Genomic DNA, 19383 nt, shown 5'->3' with positions numbered 1-19383 from the left:
ACAAGGGAGGGGAATGAGGCACAGCAAGGTGGTCATTTAGCTAATAAGTATCTGGAGCTGGATTTGAACTTGGCTTCCTAGAATACTCTTCCACCACACCACCTATCTGCCATTGATTAAGTCTCACAACATAGACAGTGTTCCCCAAACATAGTACCTCTTATCAATCAATCAATGTGGCCACAGGAAATCCAAGTATGGATCTCCCCAGACTTGTAGCTCATAGTTCTCAATTGTGTCTCACCAACTCTCCACTTTTAAACAGTTTTTGAATAGTAGCTTTCTCTTAATGAACATTCACAACACTTAATTCTTGGCATTTCTCCTTATTTAAAAAAATCCTATTAAGTCTCATTACAGAGGAATTAGTTTAAAAGAACAAAAATCTAGAGAATAGTTCCTGAAAATATGGGACTAAAAAAAACTGCTTTTATTATAAAAAGATAACAGCCAATTAGGTCTTGTTGATGTCTGTGGGTCCAGTAAGTGAGTATAGCCATCAGGAAATCTGTCCTGGTATAGACAAGGAGAAGCATTGACAGGAAAGCCCCTAAGTAGGGCAGGAGTGGGTGCCTGGCCAGTTATGCTCCTTACCCCAATGGAAATACCTCAGGATGAATTGAGAGACAGCATCAGAAAAACAACAGACATTTTACATGGCACCTTTTTTTTTTTTTTTTTTTTTTTTTTTTTTTTTTTTTTATGCTGGGGTTAAGTGACTTGCCCAGGGTCACACAGCTAGGAAGTGTTAAGTGTCTGAGACCAGATTTGAACACAGGTCCTCCTGAATTCAAAGCTGGTGCTCTATCCACTGCGCCACCTAGCTGCCCCAACACATGGCACCTTTTATGGGAGAAGGGAAAGGGTAACTGGTGTCAAGCCTTTATTGTGGGGAATTCTCAATGGAGAAACTCCTAATACTAATACAATTACTCTCCTGAAACTTACATTCTTTTTCTTTTTATGTTCCAATTATTCCATAGTCTTTATTTCTTAGGATTCCCTTTCTTATTTGTTTTAGTTTTTTTTTTTCACTTAGTAGTATTTTTTTCTAATTACATGCAAAGATCATTTCAATATTTATTTTTTAATTTCATCTTTTTTATTATTTGTTTTGGTTTTTTGTTTTACAAAAATCTTATGCATAGGTAATTTTTCAGCATTGACAATTGCAAAACCTTTTGTTCCAACTTTTCCCCTCCTTCCCCCCACCTCCTCCCCTAGATGGCAGGTTGACCAATACATATTAAATATGTTAAAGTTAAATATTCATTTTAATAAGATTTTGAGTTCCTAATTTTTTGTCCCTTCCTCCCCAAGTCAGCAAGCAATCTGATATAGATTATAGATGTACAGTTATTTTGATTATACTTTTACATTAGTTATGTTGTGGAAAAAACAATCAGAACAAAAAGGAAAAAACAAAAAAAAAGGAAAATATTACATTTTGATTGGTATTCAGACTCCATAGTTCTTTCTTTGAATGTGAATGGTATTTTCCTTCACGTATCTTTTGTAATAATTTTGAATCATTGTATTGTGGAGAAGAGCTGTCTATCATAGTTGATTATCACACAATGTTGCTGTTATGTGTTCGATATTGTTCTGATAATTTACATTCTTAAAGTGCTGCCTAGAGCACTGAGAAGTTAAGTGATTTGTCCATGGTCACACAGCAGTTGGTGTCTCAAATTCAGATCTTCCTGACTCCAAAGCCCACTCTCTCTGTGTTTATTAGGTCATTCATTCATTCATTTTTAGTCATCTAAAATTACTCTGTAGGATGTAATTGAGAAAGGGGGAGAAGGGAGAAGGAGAGATAGAAGAGGAGGGGGGAAGAGAGAGGGACAGAGACAAGGACAGGGAGAAGAGGAAGAAAGAGAGGGAGAGCCCTAACCTGGAGGCCTAGAAGACCTAGGTTAAAGCCCCACCATTGATACAAAATGTGAGACCTTGGACAGGGATCTCAACATCCCAGTGCTCTAAATCTGGCTCCCTAAACTTTTCCACTTGCGACCTTTTCACCCAGGGAATTTTTATATGACCCTGAGTAGATTGGTATATAAAATAGATATACAAATAAACATTTGCTGATAATAAATCATCATTTTAGGACCCACACATTCAGTTTTGAGACCCAGATGGGCGCATATTCACAAGTTTAAGAAGCTGAGTTCTAGGAAATTCTCTAAAACTCTTAATGGAAACTAAATTGTTGAAAGGGTAGACCACCTGCTTTGGTAAAGATAGTTTCCTCATCTGGAGGATGTACCTGTACCAGTGAATCACAGGTCATAACCCTATGCCAATTTATTAAGTGTGTCATTCAGCCAACATCATCATTCAATTGAAACAGCACTCTCCAAACTCAGCAATTACTTTAATGGCCAAGTCCAATGGCCTTCTCTCAATGCTATTTTAAAGAACCTCTCAGAAGCTTTTAACTCCATCAATCACATTCTTAACAATTCTTTCTTCTCTGGGTCTCCATGACATTGCTCTCTCCTAGTTCTCATCCTATTTTTCTAACTATTTTTTTTATCTTCTTTTCTGAATCTACAGATAGGTCATACTGCTTACTGGGGGGGTCTATCCCAAAACTCAGTCCTAGAGTTCTTCCTCTTCTCCTTCAATATTCTCCCCCTTGGTGATCTCACCAGCTCCCATCTCCTTAGAGATGCCAATTAGAGCCTTAATCTCTCTCCTGAACCCTAGTCCCATATCATTAACAGCCTTTTGACACCCCAAATTTAGTATCTCAAATTAAGCATTTTCAAAACAGAATTCATTCCTTCTATCTCCCCCGCAAAATTCTCCCCTCTTAAGAACTTTACTATTACAGCTGAAGATACCATTATCCTCCCATGACCTAGGAAACCTCAGTTTATCTTCCTTGATCCCTCACCTGCACTCATACAACAAATTTAGTCTGTTGTCAGATCTTGTGATTTTTAAATAAATAAATAAATTCAATAGAGAACCTTGGTGCAGAGACTAATTACCATTTGGATATACATGGGGAAGGGTGGAGAGACTATGAAGGTCATAACAAAGGAGTGGGGTCATTTATACAGTTTTAAAGACAGAATTTAAGCCTGAGACAGTAATAATCTAGGTCCAGCTGATATATTTACTCAGATGTCTTTTTTTTTTCCTTATTCATTCTGATGGTTTCGCATTAGGGTAGTTCAGAACCTGGACAGAGCTTTAGATACATGGAGAAGGAAATCACAAACCTCAAGAAAGACCTCCTGCATAGCCGGTAAGAGAACTCACTGTGGTGGTATGGGTGTGCCTTGAGGCCGGTCCAGTGCCTGAAATAAGGCAAACACTGGATGCATGTTTTTAAATTGGCAGATTCATCAAAACAACATTTATTTCTAATTTTTCAAAAATTCAGCTTTTATTAATGCCTTTCATTTTTATATCAGTAAGGTCCAGATTTACCCTCTCCACCAAGAATCTCTGTAGCTTCCCTTTGTAGTAAATAGACACAATTTAGCAAAAGTAACCAATGTGATGAGCGTATTTGACAGTATATGTAATATCCTGTCCCCCCAATCCCCTACTTCTTTACTGAAAGGAAAGAGGTCGGTATATTATCTACTGGTATCTACTACCTGTGTGACCTTAACAGGTCCTTCAAGCTCCTTGGATCTCAGTTTTCCTCATCTGCAACATCAGTGAGCTTAACCAGATGGCTTCTGAGATCCTTTCCAGATGCAGATTTATGACTTGGATAAGATTTTTATTTGAATTTTTAAAATCATTTTTGCATTTATTTAAATCTGAATTGAATGTATTTTGAATTATTTTATTATAATAGCAATAATTTGCTGTTGTCCAGTCCTTTTCAGTTGTGTTGAGCTCTCTTTTTTTAAATTAAAGCTTTTTAATTTTCAAAACATATGCATGGACAATTCTTCAACATTAGCCCTTGCAAAATCTTGTATTCCAGGGGCAGCTAGTTGGTTTAGTGGATAGAGCACCAGCCCTGAAGTCAGAAGGAACTGAGTTCAAATTTGGCCTCAGATACTTAACACTTCCTGGCTGTGTGACCCTCAGCAAATCACTTAACCCCAGTTATCTCAGAAAAAAAAATCTTGTATTCCAATTTCCCCCCTTCCCACATGCCCTCCTTCAGATGGCAAGTAGTCCAATATATGTTAAACACGGTAGAAATATTATTAAATCCAATATATGCATACATATTTATACAATTATCATGCCGCATGAGAAAAAATCAAATCAAATCAGTAAAGAGAAAGAGAGAGAGAGACAGAGAGAGAGAGAGAGACAGAGAGAGAGAGAGAGAGAGAGAAATAAAGAGAGAGAGAGAGAGAGAGAGAGAGGAGAGAGGGAAGGAGAGAGGGAGGGAGAGAGAGAGGGGGGGAGGGAAGTAGAGAGGGAGGGGGGGGAGAGAGAGAGAGAGGGCAAAATAAGATGCAAGCAAGAAATACCAGAGTGAGAAAGCTATGTTGTGGTTCACACAGTCCTCTCTCTGGGTGCAGATCTCTTCACCACTGAACAATTGGAATTGGTTTGAATTATCTCATTGTTGAAGAGAGTCCATGTTTAACTATTTAAACCTCTTCTACTTGTCCTCAGAGGGCAAAACTAAGGTTCATGTAAGGAAAAATTGCCAAAAATTAGAATGAATATGGAATGGACCCTTGGCAGGTAAGTGATGAGTTCCTTGTCACCGGAAGTGTTAACACAGAGGTTGGCATATATATTGCAGAGCAGACCTTTATGCAGTAGAGAGAGTATGGTTCTTGGAAAGAACCCTGTCTTTGAACTCAGAGGTCCTGGGTTCACATTTCACTTTTGTCACTTTCTACCTATGTGACTTGGAGCAAATCATCCTACTTCTCTCATCTCATAAAGAGGAGAAAGGGAGGTATCCACCAGATAACTTAGAAAGTCTCTCACAACCCTAAATCTACCATCCTCTACCAAGATGGTCTCTTGGTACTTCCACCTCCGAGACTCTGTGATCACCATCACACCACATCTCCCTTGCCTTGTAAAGAAGTCACCTTTAGCAAAAAGTTGGGATCAGAATTATTTAAGATTAAGAGATTTAAGATTTGAGATTTTAATTTAAGATTAAGATTTGAGAAGAAATCCTCAAAGTATGGTCCAGCACCGTAGGGGTCACAGGTCTTTTCATGCAATCTATAAGGTCATATTTTACAATAATACAATAATTTCTAATATAATAAATATGGATAGATATAAACATATAAACAAAAGTTCTTTGAGTGGGAACCCTCAATAATTTTAAGAGTATAAAGAGAAACTGAAATCAAAACAGCTGTTTTACAGAAGTGTTGACTAGAAAATGGGGATAATAATAGCACCTATATCTCAGGGTTGTTGTGAACATCAAATGAGATGATTTTAGAATGCTTTACATCATGCCTGGCATATAGGCATATTTTTGATATTTTTCAAAATGCACACAAAAATAGTTTGCAACATTTACCCTTGCAAAACCTTGTATTCCAATTTTTTCTCTCTCCCATCCTCCTCCCGCCCCTAGACCAGTAATCCAATACAGATTAAGCATGTGCCATTCTTCTAAACATATTTCCACATTTATCATGCTGCACAAGAAAAATCAGATCAAAAGGAGAGGATGAGAAAGAAATAAAACAGACGACATCAATAAAAACAAAAACAATGAAAATTATATATTGTGATTCACATTCAGTCTTCATAGGCCCCTCTCTGGAGGCAAATGGCTCTCTCCATCACAAGTCTATTGGAATTAGCCCAAATCACTTCACTGCTGAAAAGAGTAACATCCAGCAGAGTTGCTCATCACAGAATCCTCTTGTTGCTGTGTACAATGTTGTCTTGGTTCTACTCGTTTCACTTAACACCAGTTCATGTAAGTCTCTCTGGGTTTTCCAAAATCAGCCTGCTGATCATTTCTTATAGAACAATAATATTCCATAACACTCGTATACCATCACTTAACCATTCTCCAAGAGATGGGCTGTTAGGATTACTAGGTGAGAACTCAGGTTGTGTGGACAATTACAAGGTGAGAACTCAGGTTGACTTAGTTCTCTGGCTCAGATTCTAAGAGGAGCAAGCTCATGGGTTGGAGTACTTCTTCCCAAAAGGCCTTGCATTATCCCACACCCATTCTCTGGGAGGATAAAAAGAGGCAACAGTGAGCCTGGAGAGCAGTCTGGACTGGGGAAGGACAAGAGCTGGAGGAGATTCAGAGCCAGGATTCAGGAAGAAGAAGAGGCTGGCTGGAGGCTCCAGAAGCCTCCCAAGAAACCTGCTCATAGAGGAAAAGATTATACAGAAAAGAAACCTCCTCCCAGAAAAGGATTACAACTGAGAGACGATCAGCACGTTACAATGGGCAACTACTTACTCAGTGTCCAGTTCCTTGCCACTACAAAAAGGGCTGACACAAACATCTTTGCACATTCCCATTTTTTATGACCTTTTGGGATACAGACTCAGTAGAAACACTGCTGGATCAAAGGGTATGCACAGCTTTATAGTCCTTTGATACCTAGTATATAGTAAGTAATATTATTATTATCTTGAGCTAAAAAGGAACCTCAGAGACCATCCGGTCCGGATGAGGCCACTGAAGCCCAGGGCTGTTAAGTGATTTCTCCAATTTCACACCAGTAATAAGAATAAGAGATGAGAATTTGAATCCAGGTGCTCTACCTGTCTTTAGAATTTGCTGGTCATTTGGGTAGATGGGTAACACCTCCGGGGTGATGCTTTTACAAAGCCTATCTGATCAAAAATCAGAGATGACAAATTCAGATGAAGAAGCCCACTCTTTCCTTGCTTGTATCAATGGGTCTGTCTGTATCTCGGGAGTCAGGGGGTCATTTTCCTTTGGCTAGAAAGAACAAGCTTTTCTTCTTAGCACTTAAGCAGCATCTATTGGTGTAAATTTAATTGGGTGGAAGTGTTTAGAGATAGTGCCTCAGGACTTAAAGTCATGATGAATCACAAAGAAAGCAACCCCTGCAGAGTCTTCCCTAGAGATGGTGTGAAGGAAACATCATTAGCTCAGCAGTTAGAGAATTGGGGCTGAAATCACACCTTTGATGCTCTCTGCTTCCATGGGTATGGTCTTTAAACTTAGTTCTCTGGATTTCAGGGCACCTAGGTGGCGCCATAGTGCACAGAGCACAAAGTCCAGAGTCAGGAAGATTCCCGTTCTGACCTCAGATACTAACTATATAATCCTGTTTGCCTCAGTTTCCTGAGCTAGCATCCTTTCCACAGGGTGCTTTCAGAGCCGGATCTAAGATTCTAAGAACCTGCAATCCCATGCTCAAATTTCATGACTTTGAAGCTGGTTCTGGGGGATCCTCAGGGATCAGATGGTCCCCAGGACTGTCTGATAAAACTTCCAAGAAAACCCAGACAGGCACTATACAAACTCCTGCTTCCCTGCCCTCCCCCTCTAAATCAGATGTTAAAATGCTAGGAGCTAGAAACCTCAGACCATTACATCAAAGCTGCTATTGGTTTCTTGGCCCTTCATCCTTTTTATTCAATCAACAAGCAAACATTTATTAAGCACCTACTATGTTCTAGGGACTGTAATAGCCATTGAAGATAACAGACAAAAGTGAAATAAGTCCCTACACCTAAGGAAAGTACATTTTCACAATATTTTTATACTATTGCCCTTGGGGAGTGGGATGGAAAATGTAGCAACTGATCAATCTTTGATAAGATTTGAAAGCGAAGAAGCAGCTGAGTGATTAGAACAGATGCTAAACCCTCAAGGGGTTGAGAAGTGTGTGAGTGGAGAGACTGGAGGCAACTGCAGTATACAGTTGCTGTGTTTTGGTTTTTTTGGGGTTTTTTTTCCTAGAAGTTTGTCTATAATTAAAAGAGAGATTTCGAATGGTAGGTAGCTCAGCAGGAAGATAGAATCAGATGCAGTGTTTTTAGGAATGGGTTGGGGGGGGGGGGGGGGCTAAAGTTGCCGTATCCCTTGAGTTCAAGAGTTTGGAGAGTCCTGAATAGTGTCCGAGCTACATCCGGTTCCAATGGATGAGTTCCTCAGGAACGAGAGAGCTGCCCAGATAGGAAGAAAACCAGGTCAGAAAAACAGCAGGAAATGTTAAAGCTTCTCAGGGGCTGCTCCATTTCCAACTGAGGAAGATACAGGCTTTGGAAAATACCAGGAGATGGGGAGAGATTGACAATTCCAAAGGGATCCTTCTTTGGAGAGACAAGGGACAATGGGTATGGAACATTTCCCATAGGAAATTGGTTAGTTTGATAAACTGAAGTTGTTTCTTTTTTTCCCCCTCTTTTTTTTCTTTCTGATAAGGGATAACCACCTAAATGGTAGAAGAAATTGAGAAATGAAGGTCAAATAAACACAGTATCATACGAATAAAAATTGGAAAGGAAAAGGAAACTGAGAGAGTGTAGACCATGAGTGAAGGGGCAAGGTCCTAGAGAAAACAGGAAGGGCTAGGATCAAGGGCACATGCTGGTTTGATCAGCCCTGAAAGTGAAACAAAATAGGCTTTTAGACTTCCCCATATTGGATACAAGGAAAAGGAATTACTTGATGCTCATCCCATGCACACAACCCCAATTGAGCTCTGCCATCCCTATGCTAACAATTAAATCCAAATTTAACATCATCTGTCATTGAGACTTGGGTCTGCTAAAGATTCCAGATTGAAAGATCCACTTACAAGATAGCAAAGTAGGAAGCCTGCATGAAGAGGATCTTAAATAGTCACAGAATTAAACATCCTCTGCTAGGATCCGACCTCAGAAACTTATGAGCTGTGTGACCCTGGGCAAGTCATTTCACCCTGCTTGCCTCAGTTTCCTCATCTGTCAAATGAACTGGAGACGGAAATGGCAAAGCACTCTCATATCTCTGCTAAGTAAACTCTAAACAGGGTCATGGGGAGTTAGCCATAACTGAAAAATGACTGAACAGCACCAATGATCCTTCATTAAACATGAAACATGCTCAATTGCAGACATTTTCCAGATGACAGGAATGTAACTAAAACTGTCTGGCCTCCTGGCTGTATGAGAAGCAGTGGAGTGTCCAGTATTTGGAATGTGTAGGCTCGGTCCAAATCCAAACTCTCCTCCTTATTACCCATGTGACATTGCTTATCAAGACCTCAGTTTCCAGACATCTTACAGATTAGAGAAATGATTTAATGAGAAAGTTGTAAAAGAGGAAACAAATGTGACCAGCAGTCAGATCCCCTGTGGGAGAACTCCTGAATGCCTTTGATATCTAAGAGATCAGTGCCTTGGCTTTCAAAGGAAGTGCCCCATTTCTGAGCAAAAAAAAAAGGCCTGTTCAATGGTAACGACCCTTTTTTAAAAACTTGTAAATTAAGGGAAGGACCTTTATGTGTGTTCCTTGGCCTGAAATAAGCTACATTAATTAATTTGGATGCAATATCTCTTTAAAAATATATTTAATATCTCCTTCCTAATTAAACCCCTCAAATATTGATTGATTGATTGAACTCAATCCAACTCAATAACATCCCTCTGTGTTTTCATGGCCAATTTCACACAATGCTGAAAAGAATCAACTCTAATGGCTTCCCTCTTCTCCTGTTTCCTTAGGTGTGCTATTATGCTGAGCCATCTAGATAAGGCTGGCAGTGTCCATCCCACCTGTGTTGACATGGACATTGGTAGGGGTCCCCTGTGGTCAAGAAGGAGTGGGGACGGTGAGACAGGAGTTAACCATAAGTGGATGACTTTAGCCCGTGACACATTTCCCCCAAAGCTTCGCTCATTCTTTCACGGGGATATGCATGTATCTGGGTGGTGGTGGTTGTTTTTAATAAACATTCTTACAAGGAAAACAGCAAGACATTGGACCTAAAGACATGATTTAGCCATGGCAGGGTTTAGTTACAGGCTGCTGCAAATAAACAGAAACAAATTACCCCTGTCAAACCCCAGCAGGGTGCAGATTAAGAGGATGTTTACAAGTTGTGTAGACCTCACTTCTAAGCAACATTTGGTCGACAGCAAGAAATTAAAAAAATAAAAGACTTCTATAGTTCACTCTAAATTAAGGCATTGCTCAGCCCAGTATTTAATGCCTACTATGTGCTAGCTTATGTGCCATGGGATTATAAAGAAATGATGTTATTTAGACACATCCAACTCTCTGTGACATCATTTAGGGTCTACTTGGCATAGATACTGGAGGAGTTTGCCATTTTCTTCTCCAGCTCATTTTACAGATGAGGAAACTGAGGCAGAGAAAAATGATTGCCTAGGGTCACACAGCCATTTAAGTCTCTGAGGCTGAATTTAAACTCAGATATTTCTGACTCCAGGCCAAGTGCTCTAGCTCTCTACTGGTTCCTTATACAGCTAGGAAATTGCGAGATCCTAGAGGCAAGGTTTTGTGTTGATTGGGTTGTTTTTTTTTTTTTTGTATCTTTGATTTTAATGAACAGTATCTGATATATAATAGTGATTTCCCTAAATGTTACTCCATTACTCCCAGAGGCTCTGTATTTCCTCTATTAAATTCAAATATTATTTAACAATAAATTTAAATAATATTTAATATAGACACCTCTGATTGGTTTTGGAAGCTCTCCAGAACCTTCTCTCACTCCTTTTCATCCTCTGGGATCCAGCCAAACTTATGTCTCCTCTCCACACAAAACACTCCACCTCTTATCTCTGCACTGATCGTGGATGCCCCCATGTCGAGATTTTGCTCCCCATTTTCAGCTCTACCTCTTAGAATCTCATTTTCTTCAATGTTCTGTCTAAGTGACAACCTGCTGCTAGGTCCTTCCAGCTACAAGAGTCGCCCATCCAAATTGCCTTGATTTGTAATATATGTACAATGTATATCCTCATGTATGGATGACGTCTTTTCTCTCCTGGTTAAACACTAAACTTCTTGAAGGCAGAAACTCTTTCACCTTGGTTTTTACATGCTCAGTACAACAAAACAGTTGTTTATTGATTGATTGGTTATTAAACACTGGTTGGTCGATTCAAGAGACAAGACGCAAAAGATTTACATAACAATACAATAGATTCGATGATGTGTTACTGCCAGAGCTAGAAAATGGCTTTAGATCATATGTGCTTTCTGTCTCCATCTCTCAGTCTCTCTCTGACTCTCTCTGTCTCACTTTGTCTGAGTCTCTATAACTCTCTTGTCTCTGTCTATCTCTGTCTGTCTCTGTCTCTTTCATTGTCTCTCTCTCTCTCTCTTTCTCTCTCTCTCTGTATCTCTCTCTCTGTATCTCTCTTTCTCTCTGTTTCTCTGTCTCTGTCTCTGTCTCTGTCTCTGTCTCTCTCTCTCTCTCTCTCTCTCTCTCTCTCACACACACACACACACACACACACACACACACACACACACACACAATCCCACATTTCACACAGAAGGCCACCAGGGCTTTGCTCAATAGGATTGCACAAGGAGCAGTGGCAGAAGGAACTAAAATCCACATCTCCCAATCTCCACCCTAGGAAATTGTCCCCCAGCTCATGCTCCTTGGTGAGGGTGCCTCCATTCCATTCCAGGGTGGCCCTGAATCTTTACTCAATGATCCTGTGACTCAAGATCAGTCTCTTCCCCTCCGTCGTATAGCACAGAACCTCTCCTTTTCCACATTCTCATCCCTAAATCCAAAACTCCACTTCAGGATTTGTTTAGAATCTTTCATCGCCATTGCCCGGAAGGTCTTGCAGTAGCAGATGGGTCGCAAGCCGACCCAGTCAGTGAAATGTAAACCTCTACAGAAAACCTTGGGCTCGCCTATCTAGAGCAATATTAATGATTCCCCAGCATGCACCATCAAGGCAAGAGCGTGGCTTTTTGTCCTTAGCTGGAATTTATGGAGCGTGGCTACAGACCCAAAGGCCGAGTCACGGCTGCAGGGCAGCAGCAGCATAGCCAAAGTTCATTTCATTTTTATTATCTCTGAGGCTAAGAGTATTTTTCCCTTTTCTCGGGATTTCCTGTGGGTCTCTGACATTTCTGGTTAGCTACAGTTCTAGGGGCAGGTTTTCTTCTCTCACTCCCATGGATCACTGTCTGTTTCATGTAATGTTCTCTTAGAGGCAGGAGAGGCCTGAGAACAAGAAAGGTCAGGGCTGAGAGGGGCTTAGAACAGGGAATGTCAAAACTGGGGGGGCCTTAGAACAGGGGATGTCAGAGCTGGGAGGGGCCTTAGAACAGGGGATGTCAGAGCTGAGAGGGGCCTTAGAACAGGGGAGGTCAGAGCTGAGAGGGAGCTTAGAACAGGGAATGTCAAAAGTAGGGGGCCTTAGAACAGGGATGTCAGAGCTGGGAGAGGGCTTAGAACAGTGGATGTCAGGGCTGGGAGGGTTCTCTATAAACTGAGGAGCTTGGTATCAAGTAATTTCTGCAGATCCTCCCAGTCCTAAATCCATGAACCTAAAAGATTTTTCAGTGCTTGCAAATAAGACCCCAAATTCTGGAAAAGCAGACTGGCTTCTTTCCTGGGGCAGAGGCCCTTTCTCTAAACAGGCTGGTTTGTTGAAGGACTGATATGATACCAGTAGTCAGGCTGATACCTCTAGGGAGCTAATCTGGTTACATTGGAGGATTAATGAATCTGGGGGCCTGGGTTCAAGTCCCATCTTTGCCACTGATGTCATCTTGGGCAAGTTATTTCACTTTTCTGGACCTCAGTTCCCCCATCTGTAAAATGAGTGATGTTGGACTAGATCTCCTCCAGATTTATGATGAACAAACATTTATTAAGCTCTTACTGTGTACTGACCATTGAGATACAAAGAGAAAGAGTGGGACAATCCCAGTGGTCAAGGAATTAAATTGGGAAAGACAGAGATTTCAGCTCACAGCAGATAGATGGACAGGTCCAAACCTGAAGAGTCAGCCATAGGCCTGATGGCTTGCTCTAGGGCATGGAGCTGACATGAGTGACAAATGACAGTGACAAAGGGCTACAGCTAGGAGGCGCCATAGTGCATAGCTATAATGTTCTGTTGTGTCCAGAAACTGCCGATCCCTCTCTGGGAGGAGATCTGCTGTCTCAAGATTCTTCTTCCTGTAGAGAGCCACCAACTATGACCTAGAGTAGAGACTCTTCCCCTTGCTCAATGTTGTTTCTTTTATTCTCCCAGAGAATGGGCGTGGAATAACTCAGGGGCTTCTGGGAAAAAATACTTCAACCAATGAACTTGCTCCTCTTAAACATGCAAGCTCCTCCCCAGAAGTTCAAAGGGGTAAAACTCCCAGGATAGGCCAGAACTAGAGAATTGTTAAGTACCGACTTAGCACTTAGTAAGAACCTAATATCTCATTATCTCATTAGTACTTAGTAAGAACATCTTCCCCTTTCTTTTGATTTAGAACACAGGGTGGTCATGACCTTGAAACATAAATCGAACAATATGGGAGGCATCACACATAATTACATAGATTACATAAACACATAGTAACATAGTAACATAGTAACATAACACATTCTAGAAGTATGTAACAAATAACATGATCAAATAATCATAAATTAAGAATTTATAAATGTCCACAAGTCCATTGTCCATTAGTCTCATCTTGTGTTAGGAAATCCATTGATTCCTGCTGGTTTTAAAGTTCTTTAACAGTCTTCTTATTAGTCATGCTCTTTCAGTGTCAGATGTTTCTTAGATCTTCTCCTTTATTTTGAGGTCTTTCTCTTTTTCTGTCTCTCTCTGATGGACAAGGCGAATACGACTCGTTGGCACCCATCTGATTCCTTCTCCATCTGAAGAAATACAAGCAAACCCTCTCCCCCAGGCAGTTAACCTCTCTGGTCCCTTCCATTCACCACTTTCTGGGTCTCTCCACATCACTTGGCCATTATCTAAGAACAGTGGAGCTGCTCGCACTGGACACTGCCCTTCTGGTGGGTTATAAAACCTGTCTGCTGGAGCCAGTGAATCTTTGTCAAAAATTAGAAAATTAATGGTATAGAGAACTAAATTGAGGAGTTCTCTAGGGCTACCTGTAGCTCCCCCTTTCTTTTGTTTTTGGAGGAGTGTCTTAATGTCTCTCTCTCTTCTCTCTACTATTGCCTGACCTTGCAGATTAAAAGGTATTCCAGTGGTTTGTAAAATCTTATATTGCGCACAAAAGTATGCAAAATGTTTAGAAGAATATGCAGGTCCATTATCTGTTTTTATTTATTATCTCATTATCTCATTAGCACTTAGTAAGAACCTAACACATAGCTTTCTGGGCCCAGAGTCCAGGAGACTCATCTTCTTGAGTTCAAATCCAGCCTCATTCATTTACTAGCTGTGTGACTCTGGGCAGGTCCTGTTTGCCTCTGTTTCCTCATCTGTAAGATGAGCTAAAGTAGGAAATGCTAAGCTCCAGTATGTCTTCTAAGAAAACCCTAAATGGGATCACAAGTTGTCAAATATGACTGAACAAGAAAAGAACTCATTCATTGATTGTTGGTTGATTGATGACTTCTGAGATCTCTTCTAGCACTGTCTATCATTCACCAAATAATCTATAATCTCATTCATAAGGGCGTACCTTACAAAGATGGAAATCAGTGCCCTTACCCCCTGCCCCTAGCCAACCACCCTCTAATCTCTGACCATCACTGGGGCCATCACCCTTCATGATTGACCCATCTTCTTCTGCCCTCATTTATCTGATGATATCATCCCTTGTAAAGAATTTTGTTAAGTTCTTCTTTTGAATTGTGATAATGATAATGAATGAAATGAAATGAAAAGCTCATAACTACTCCAGACTTTTCCATTATGCTTTGGGTGATCCCCAAGTTCAGTTATTCAGAGATGTTAGAGTTCCCTGATTCAACATATTAGGATTCACTTCTCAAGTGAAAACCATATAGAAGTAGCATCATGCTGAATGCCAATTAATTCTAAATTTGTTCAAGGAACAATACAATAATGGATGGAACCACATGTTTTACATGAAAACTTTCATTCTCCTCTTAATGAACATTTTACAATTTTAAGGACATATAATTTCTTTTTTTCTCTTGTACTTTTTATTTATAGCTTTTTTATTTACAAGATATATGCATGGGTAATTTTACAGCATTGACAATTGCCAAACCTTTTGTTCCAATTTTTCCCCTCCTTCCCCCTATGTAAAAGGCTAGAACTGTGCAATGCACTTGGATAATGAAGCATGTGAGACTAATTGTTCCCTATTAACTTGTTTGAAGGTTGACCCTCCCCAGCTGTTCTGTGCTGACTTGATTGGTGGGATAAAGAGAGGGAAGTGACATGTGTGGGAGGAGGAGGAGGACGAAGAGGAATTGAGACTCAGACCCTGAGTCAGTCTCTCCGGGCGTTTGAGGGAGGAAGGTGTGTGTGAGGTTGCTAGGCCTAAGCCCCTGACCTTTACCATAAAAGATCAAGAATAAAGACGTTTAGTGATCCTGACTCCAGCTGATTTCTGGGAAGACAGAGTTCCAGCACCCCTACACCCTCCCCCAGATGGCAGGTAGACCCATACATGTTAAATATGTTAAAGCATATGTTAAATACATAGGACATATGATTTCTAACCCCCACTAAGACACACACATACACACCCACTTAGTTACTTTTCTATCTAACCCTCATTAGATAGAATACTTCTTTGCCCCAGACAATAGAGAAAGATGTCCATCACTAAATCCACTTTGATGATGTAGAAACATTCTCCTTCCCCAAAGAACAGTTTTCTTTCAGAGGTCTAGTTTGAACTAGAACTTCAAAACCCAAACTGAAATCTTCTCCTCCTAAGGTCAAAACTTGCTAAGCTGGAAAACTGTTAAAATGACTCACAAATCTCAAAGATAACAGACTTCCTTTCAGGGAAAACAAAACAATGATTAGCAGAAGAACTGAATTTCTAAATTTACCTCATTACAGGACAGCTAAATTTCTGAACTAAGTAAACAGACAAAGAATCATGACTTAGGTAGTTACAGGACAAAAACCAATTAACTATAAATAGGATCAATTAACAGAAAACAAAATCAGTCTGACCATTTCAATTGTAGGGTTAACCAGTCAGTTGATAAACATTTATCACGCACCTGTTATGTTCCAGGCACTGTGCTAACCTCCACAAAGAGCCAAAGACAGTCCCAGTGCTGTCAACAAGCCCACAATCTACCATAAACAAGCTGTATACAAGATAAATAGTAAATAGTTCATAGAAAGAAGATAATAGAATTAAGAGGGGTTAGAGAAGTTCAGCATAGAACACTTTTTCTTTCCTGACATAGTTACCTCAACATGTAAACAAGTTCTATTTACACATTATTTCTGCTGGTTGAGTGTTCTGGGAGTTTTTCTTTTCTTTTTTTTTTTCTTTCTTTTTTTATTATAGCTTTTTATTTACCAGATATATGCATAGATAATTTTTCAGCATTGACAATTGCAAAACCTTTTGTTCCAACTTTTCCCCTCCTTCCCCTCACGCCCTCCCCAAGATGGCAGGTTGACCAATACATGTTAAATATGTTAAAGTATAAGTTAAATACAATATATGTATATACGTCCATACAGTTGTTTTGCTGTACAAAAAGAATCGGACTTTGAAATAGTGTACAATTAGCCTGTGAAGGAAATCAAAAATGCAGGTGGACAAAAATAGAGGGATTGGGAATTCTATGTAGTGGTTCATAGTCATCTCCCAGAGTTCTTTGGGAGTTTTTCTTATCTATAAAGATATGACTGCCTAGAACATCATCTTAATTGAGGTGAAGAAAGGGGTTGGGCTCCACCCCTTATCCCACGATGGTAAAGGGCTAAGACATCATGCTTTTTGAAGAGGAAGGGAGGTAAGGGAAATGAGGAGAAAAAACATGATAGTCAGTTTCAAATATTTGAAGCACTTGAAAATGGGATTGGCTTTTTTCTACTTGATCCAATAGGAAAGAAAATGAGCAGAATTTTCAGAGGCAAATATTTCACCTCAGTGTATAGAGAAAAAGTACAAAAGTGAAAGGAATCTTGATGGCCATTTGATCCAAACAATATCTGAACAAATCATTCACAAAATCACAGAACTAGATTTGGAAAGCCACCAAAACTAACTCTACTCATATGAAAGATCAAAGAAACTTGAGTTCTCAGAAGTAAAGTGATGTTTTCAAGGTGACACAGGAATAGATAATGTTGGATTCCAATCCAAGTCCCTTAATTTCATATCTCAACCCTCCGAGTAAGAGGGAAAGATTTTTTTTAAAAAAATCATTTAACATCCCCATCAAGTATTAAAAAGACATTCCCTACTCTCAAGGAGCTCACAGTGTAATGAGGCAGACAACATATATACCAGATATAGACAGGATATATTGGAGATAATTAACAAAGGCAAAAGACTAGGTTATCAATATTCAGGCAAGACACCACAGCCTTCTGGTTTATAAGCCAGTTATCGGTAAAAACCAAACTTAACCTCCACTCGCAAATCCATGGCTTCAGTGGAGTTTATATGGATCCTTAGTAGCACCTTTCCTATGCCTGATTTTAAGAACTTTTCAGAATTCACTTTTTCAATAAACTCCTTTATGATGATATTGGATCATAGATCAGAGCTCTAGAGTTGAAAAGGAACTTAGAGGCCATTGAGTTCTATCCTCACATTTTACTGAGGAGGAAACAGAGCTGAGAAGAAATCAATGACTTGTGCAGGGTCATACAGCTAGTAAGTGTCAGAGATGGGACTCTTTGTCCAGTATTTAATCTACTACCCACAGTAGGGTCTCATGTTGGAGATAGAAAATTTAGATAAGACTATACTCAAAAGGCTATAAAACTGTGCAGTGCCATTACTGTCTCCATATCCCAAGGAAATCATAAAAGAGAGGAAAAGAACCTACATGTACAAAAATGTTTGTAGCACCTCTTTTTGTGGTAACAAAAAATTGGAAAATATGTAAATGCCCATCGATAGGGGAATAGCTGAAAAATTTGAGACATATGAAGATAATCAAATATTATTGTTCTATAAAAAATAAAATCCAGGCCTGATTTTAGAAAGGCCTGGAAAGATTTACATGCACTGATGTTGAGAGAAACAGGTAGAACCAGGAATACATTGTACACAATAACAGCAAAAATGTGTGATGATCAACTATGAAAGGCTTGGTCCTTCTCAGTGGTTTAGTGATCTAAAGCAATCCCAATAGACTGGACAAAAAAATGCCATCTATATCCAGAGAGAGAACTAAGGAGACTGAATGTAAATCAACACTTGCTATGTCCACTTCTTTTTTCTGCTGTTTATTTCTCTCATGGTGTAGTGTTCTCTGGTTCTGTTTTTTTGGGTTCTCTGGGAGCAGCCTTATTTTCAGTTCAGTGATCACCACAAGAGTAGCCAGGGGTTAAAGTCCAAACCCTTTATTATCTCTTTGCCTGATGCTGGGCAGCTTTCTAGAGAGCCTTTCAGTCTGGCCTTGGTCTTAGTGGGGGAAGTAAAGGCGGCCAGGCCAGTCACCATGAAGGTCGAAGTCGAATTGAATTTCTCCCCTTGGAGAGAGCTTAAGCTCCTGCCTCCAGTCCTTTGTCTTCTCTGCCTTTGAAAGCTTCTCTGAATCTCTGAATCAATGTAGGTGAGGCTCCCAGCTCTGAGTATAAATCAATCATTATATCACTAGGAAACCATTATTTGTTGTATGATTAAATCAATTATACTGAACTATGCTAAACTAGATAACCATTGTCTTTATCAATTCCATTGACTTAACACTTGTTTCAAGTTCAACGTTCTGGCCCATAACACCATGGTTTTTCCCTTTTGCTCTGATTTTTCTCTCCCAAAATGATTCATAAGGCAATGTGTGTTAAAAAAAATTTAAAGAAAATCTAGATAAGTTATTCTATACTCTTAAAAATGATTGAATTAAATGAAAGGAAGCATCGCCATAAAAATTACAACCAATCTGCCTATTATGCTGTGACTTATCCAATCAATACTTAAAGAATCCATGATCTCATCTGCATAATTACTTTGCCAAGAACAGATATTTCATATCTCCTTTTAGACATGACCTGCCTTGTCCAAAAGTATTTGTAACCAAGACCAACATACAGATATGACAAGCCAACCCCTTTTATAACTCAGCTACTGCCCAGACATACCAGTCATCACCAGGACATTATTTTCTTTTATTCAAATTGTAATTTTCTCTTACTACTCTTGCTTTTCTTTCTCTCTTCTGCTATGAACCAGAGACTGTTGATGTCAGTGGTTAAAATGTTTGACATTAAATCTACAGGAATACTTTTTCCTCTCCAATTCGGTAAACATTTATTAATGTCGTTCTATGTGCCAGACACTGTACTAAGCACCAGGGATACAAATAAAAAGAAAATTAGCCC

At 39.6% G+C, this 19383-nt stretch overlaps 1 protein-coding gene across 1 annotated transcript in view; it reads left to right on the top strand.

Annotated features, from left to right (window-relative positions):
* The window catches only part of CCDC60 (coiled-coil domain containing 60), a 210336-nt gene that overhangs the window by 101513 nt on the left and 89440 nt on the right, over nucleotides 1–19383 (top strand). Inside the window, 1 exon segment of the mRNA XM_074296538.1 lies at nucleotides 3183–3262. Coding sequence (XP_074152639.1) covers nucleotides 3183–3262 — 80 coding nt within the window.

This window comes from Sminthopsis crassicaudata, chromosome 1, assembly GCF_048593235.1.
Source record: "Sminthopsis crassicaudata isolate SCR6 chromosome 1, ASM4859323v1, whole genome shotgun sequence".
NCBI classification, from domain to species: domain Eukaryota; kingdom Metazoa; phylum Chordata; class Mammalia; order Dasyuromorphia; family Dasyuridae; genus Sminthopsis; species Sminthopsis crassicaudata.
Note: the sequence above shows the minus strand (reverse complement) of the source record. Positions and strands in the feature narration are given on the sequence as shown.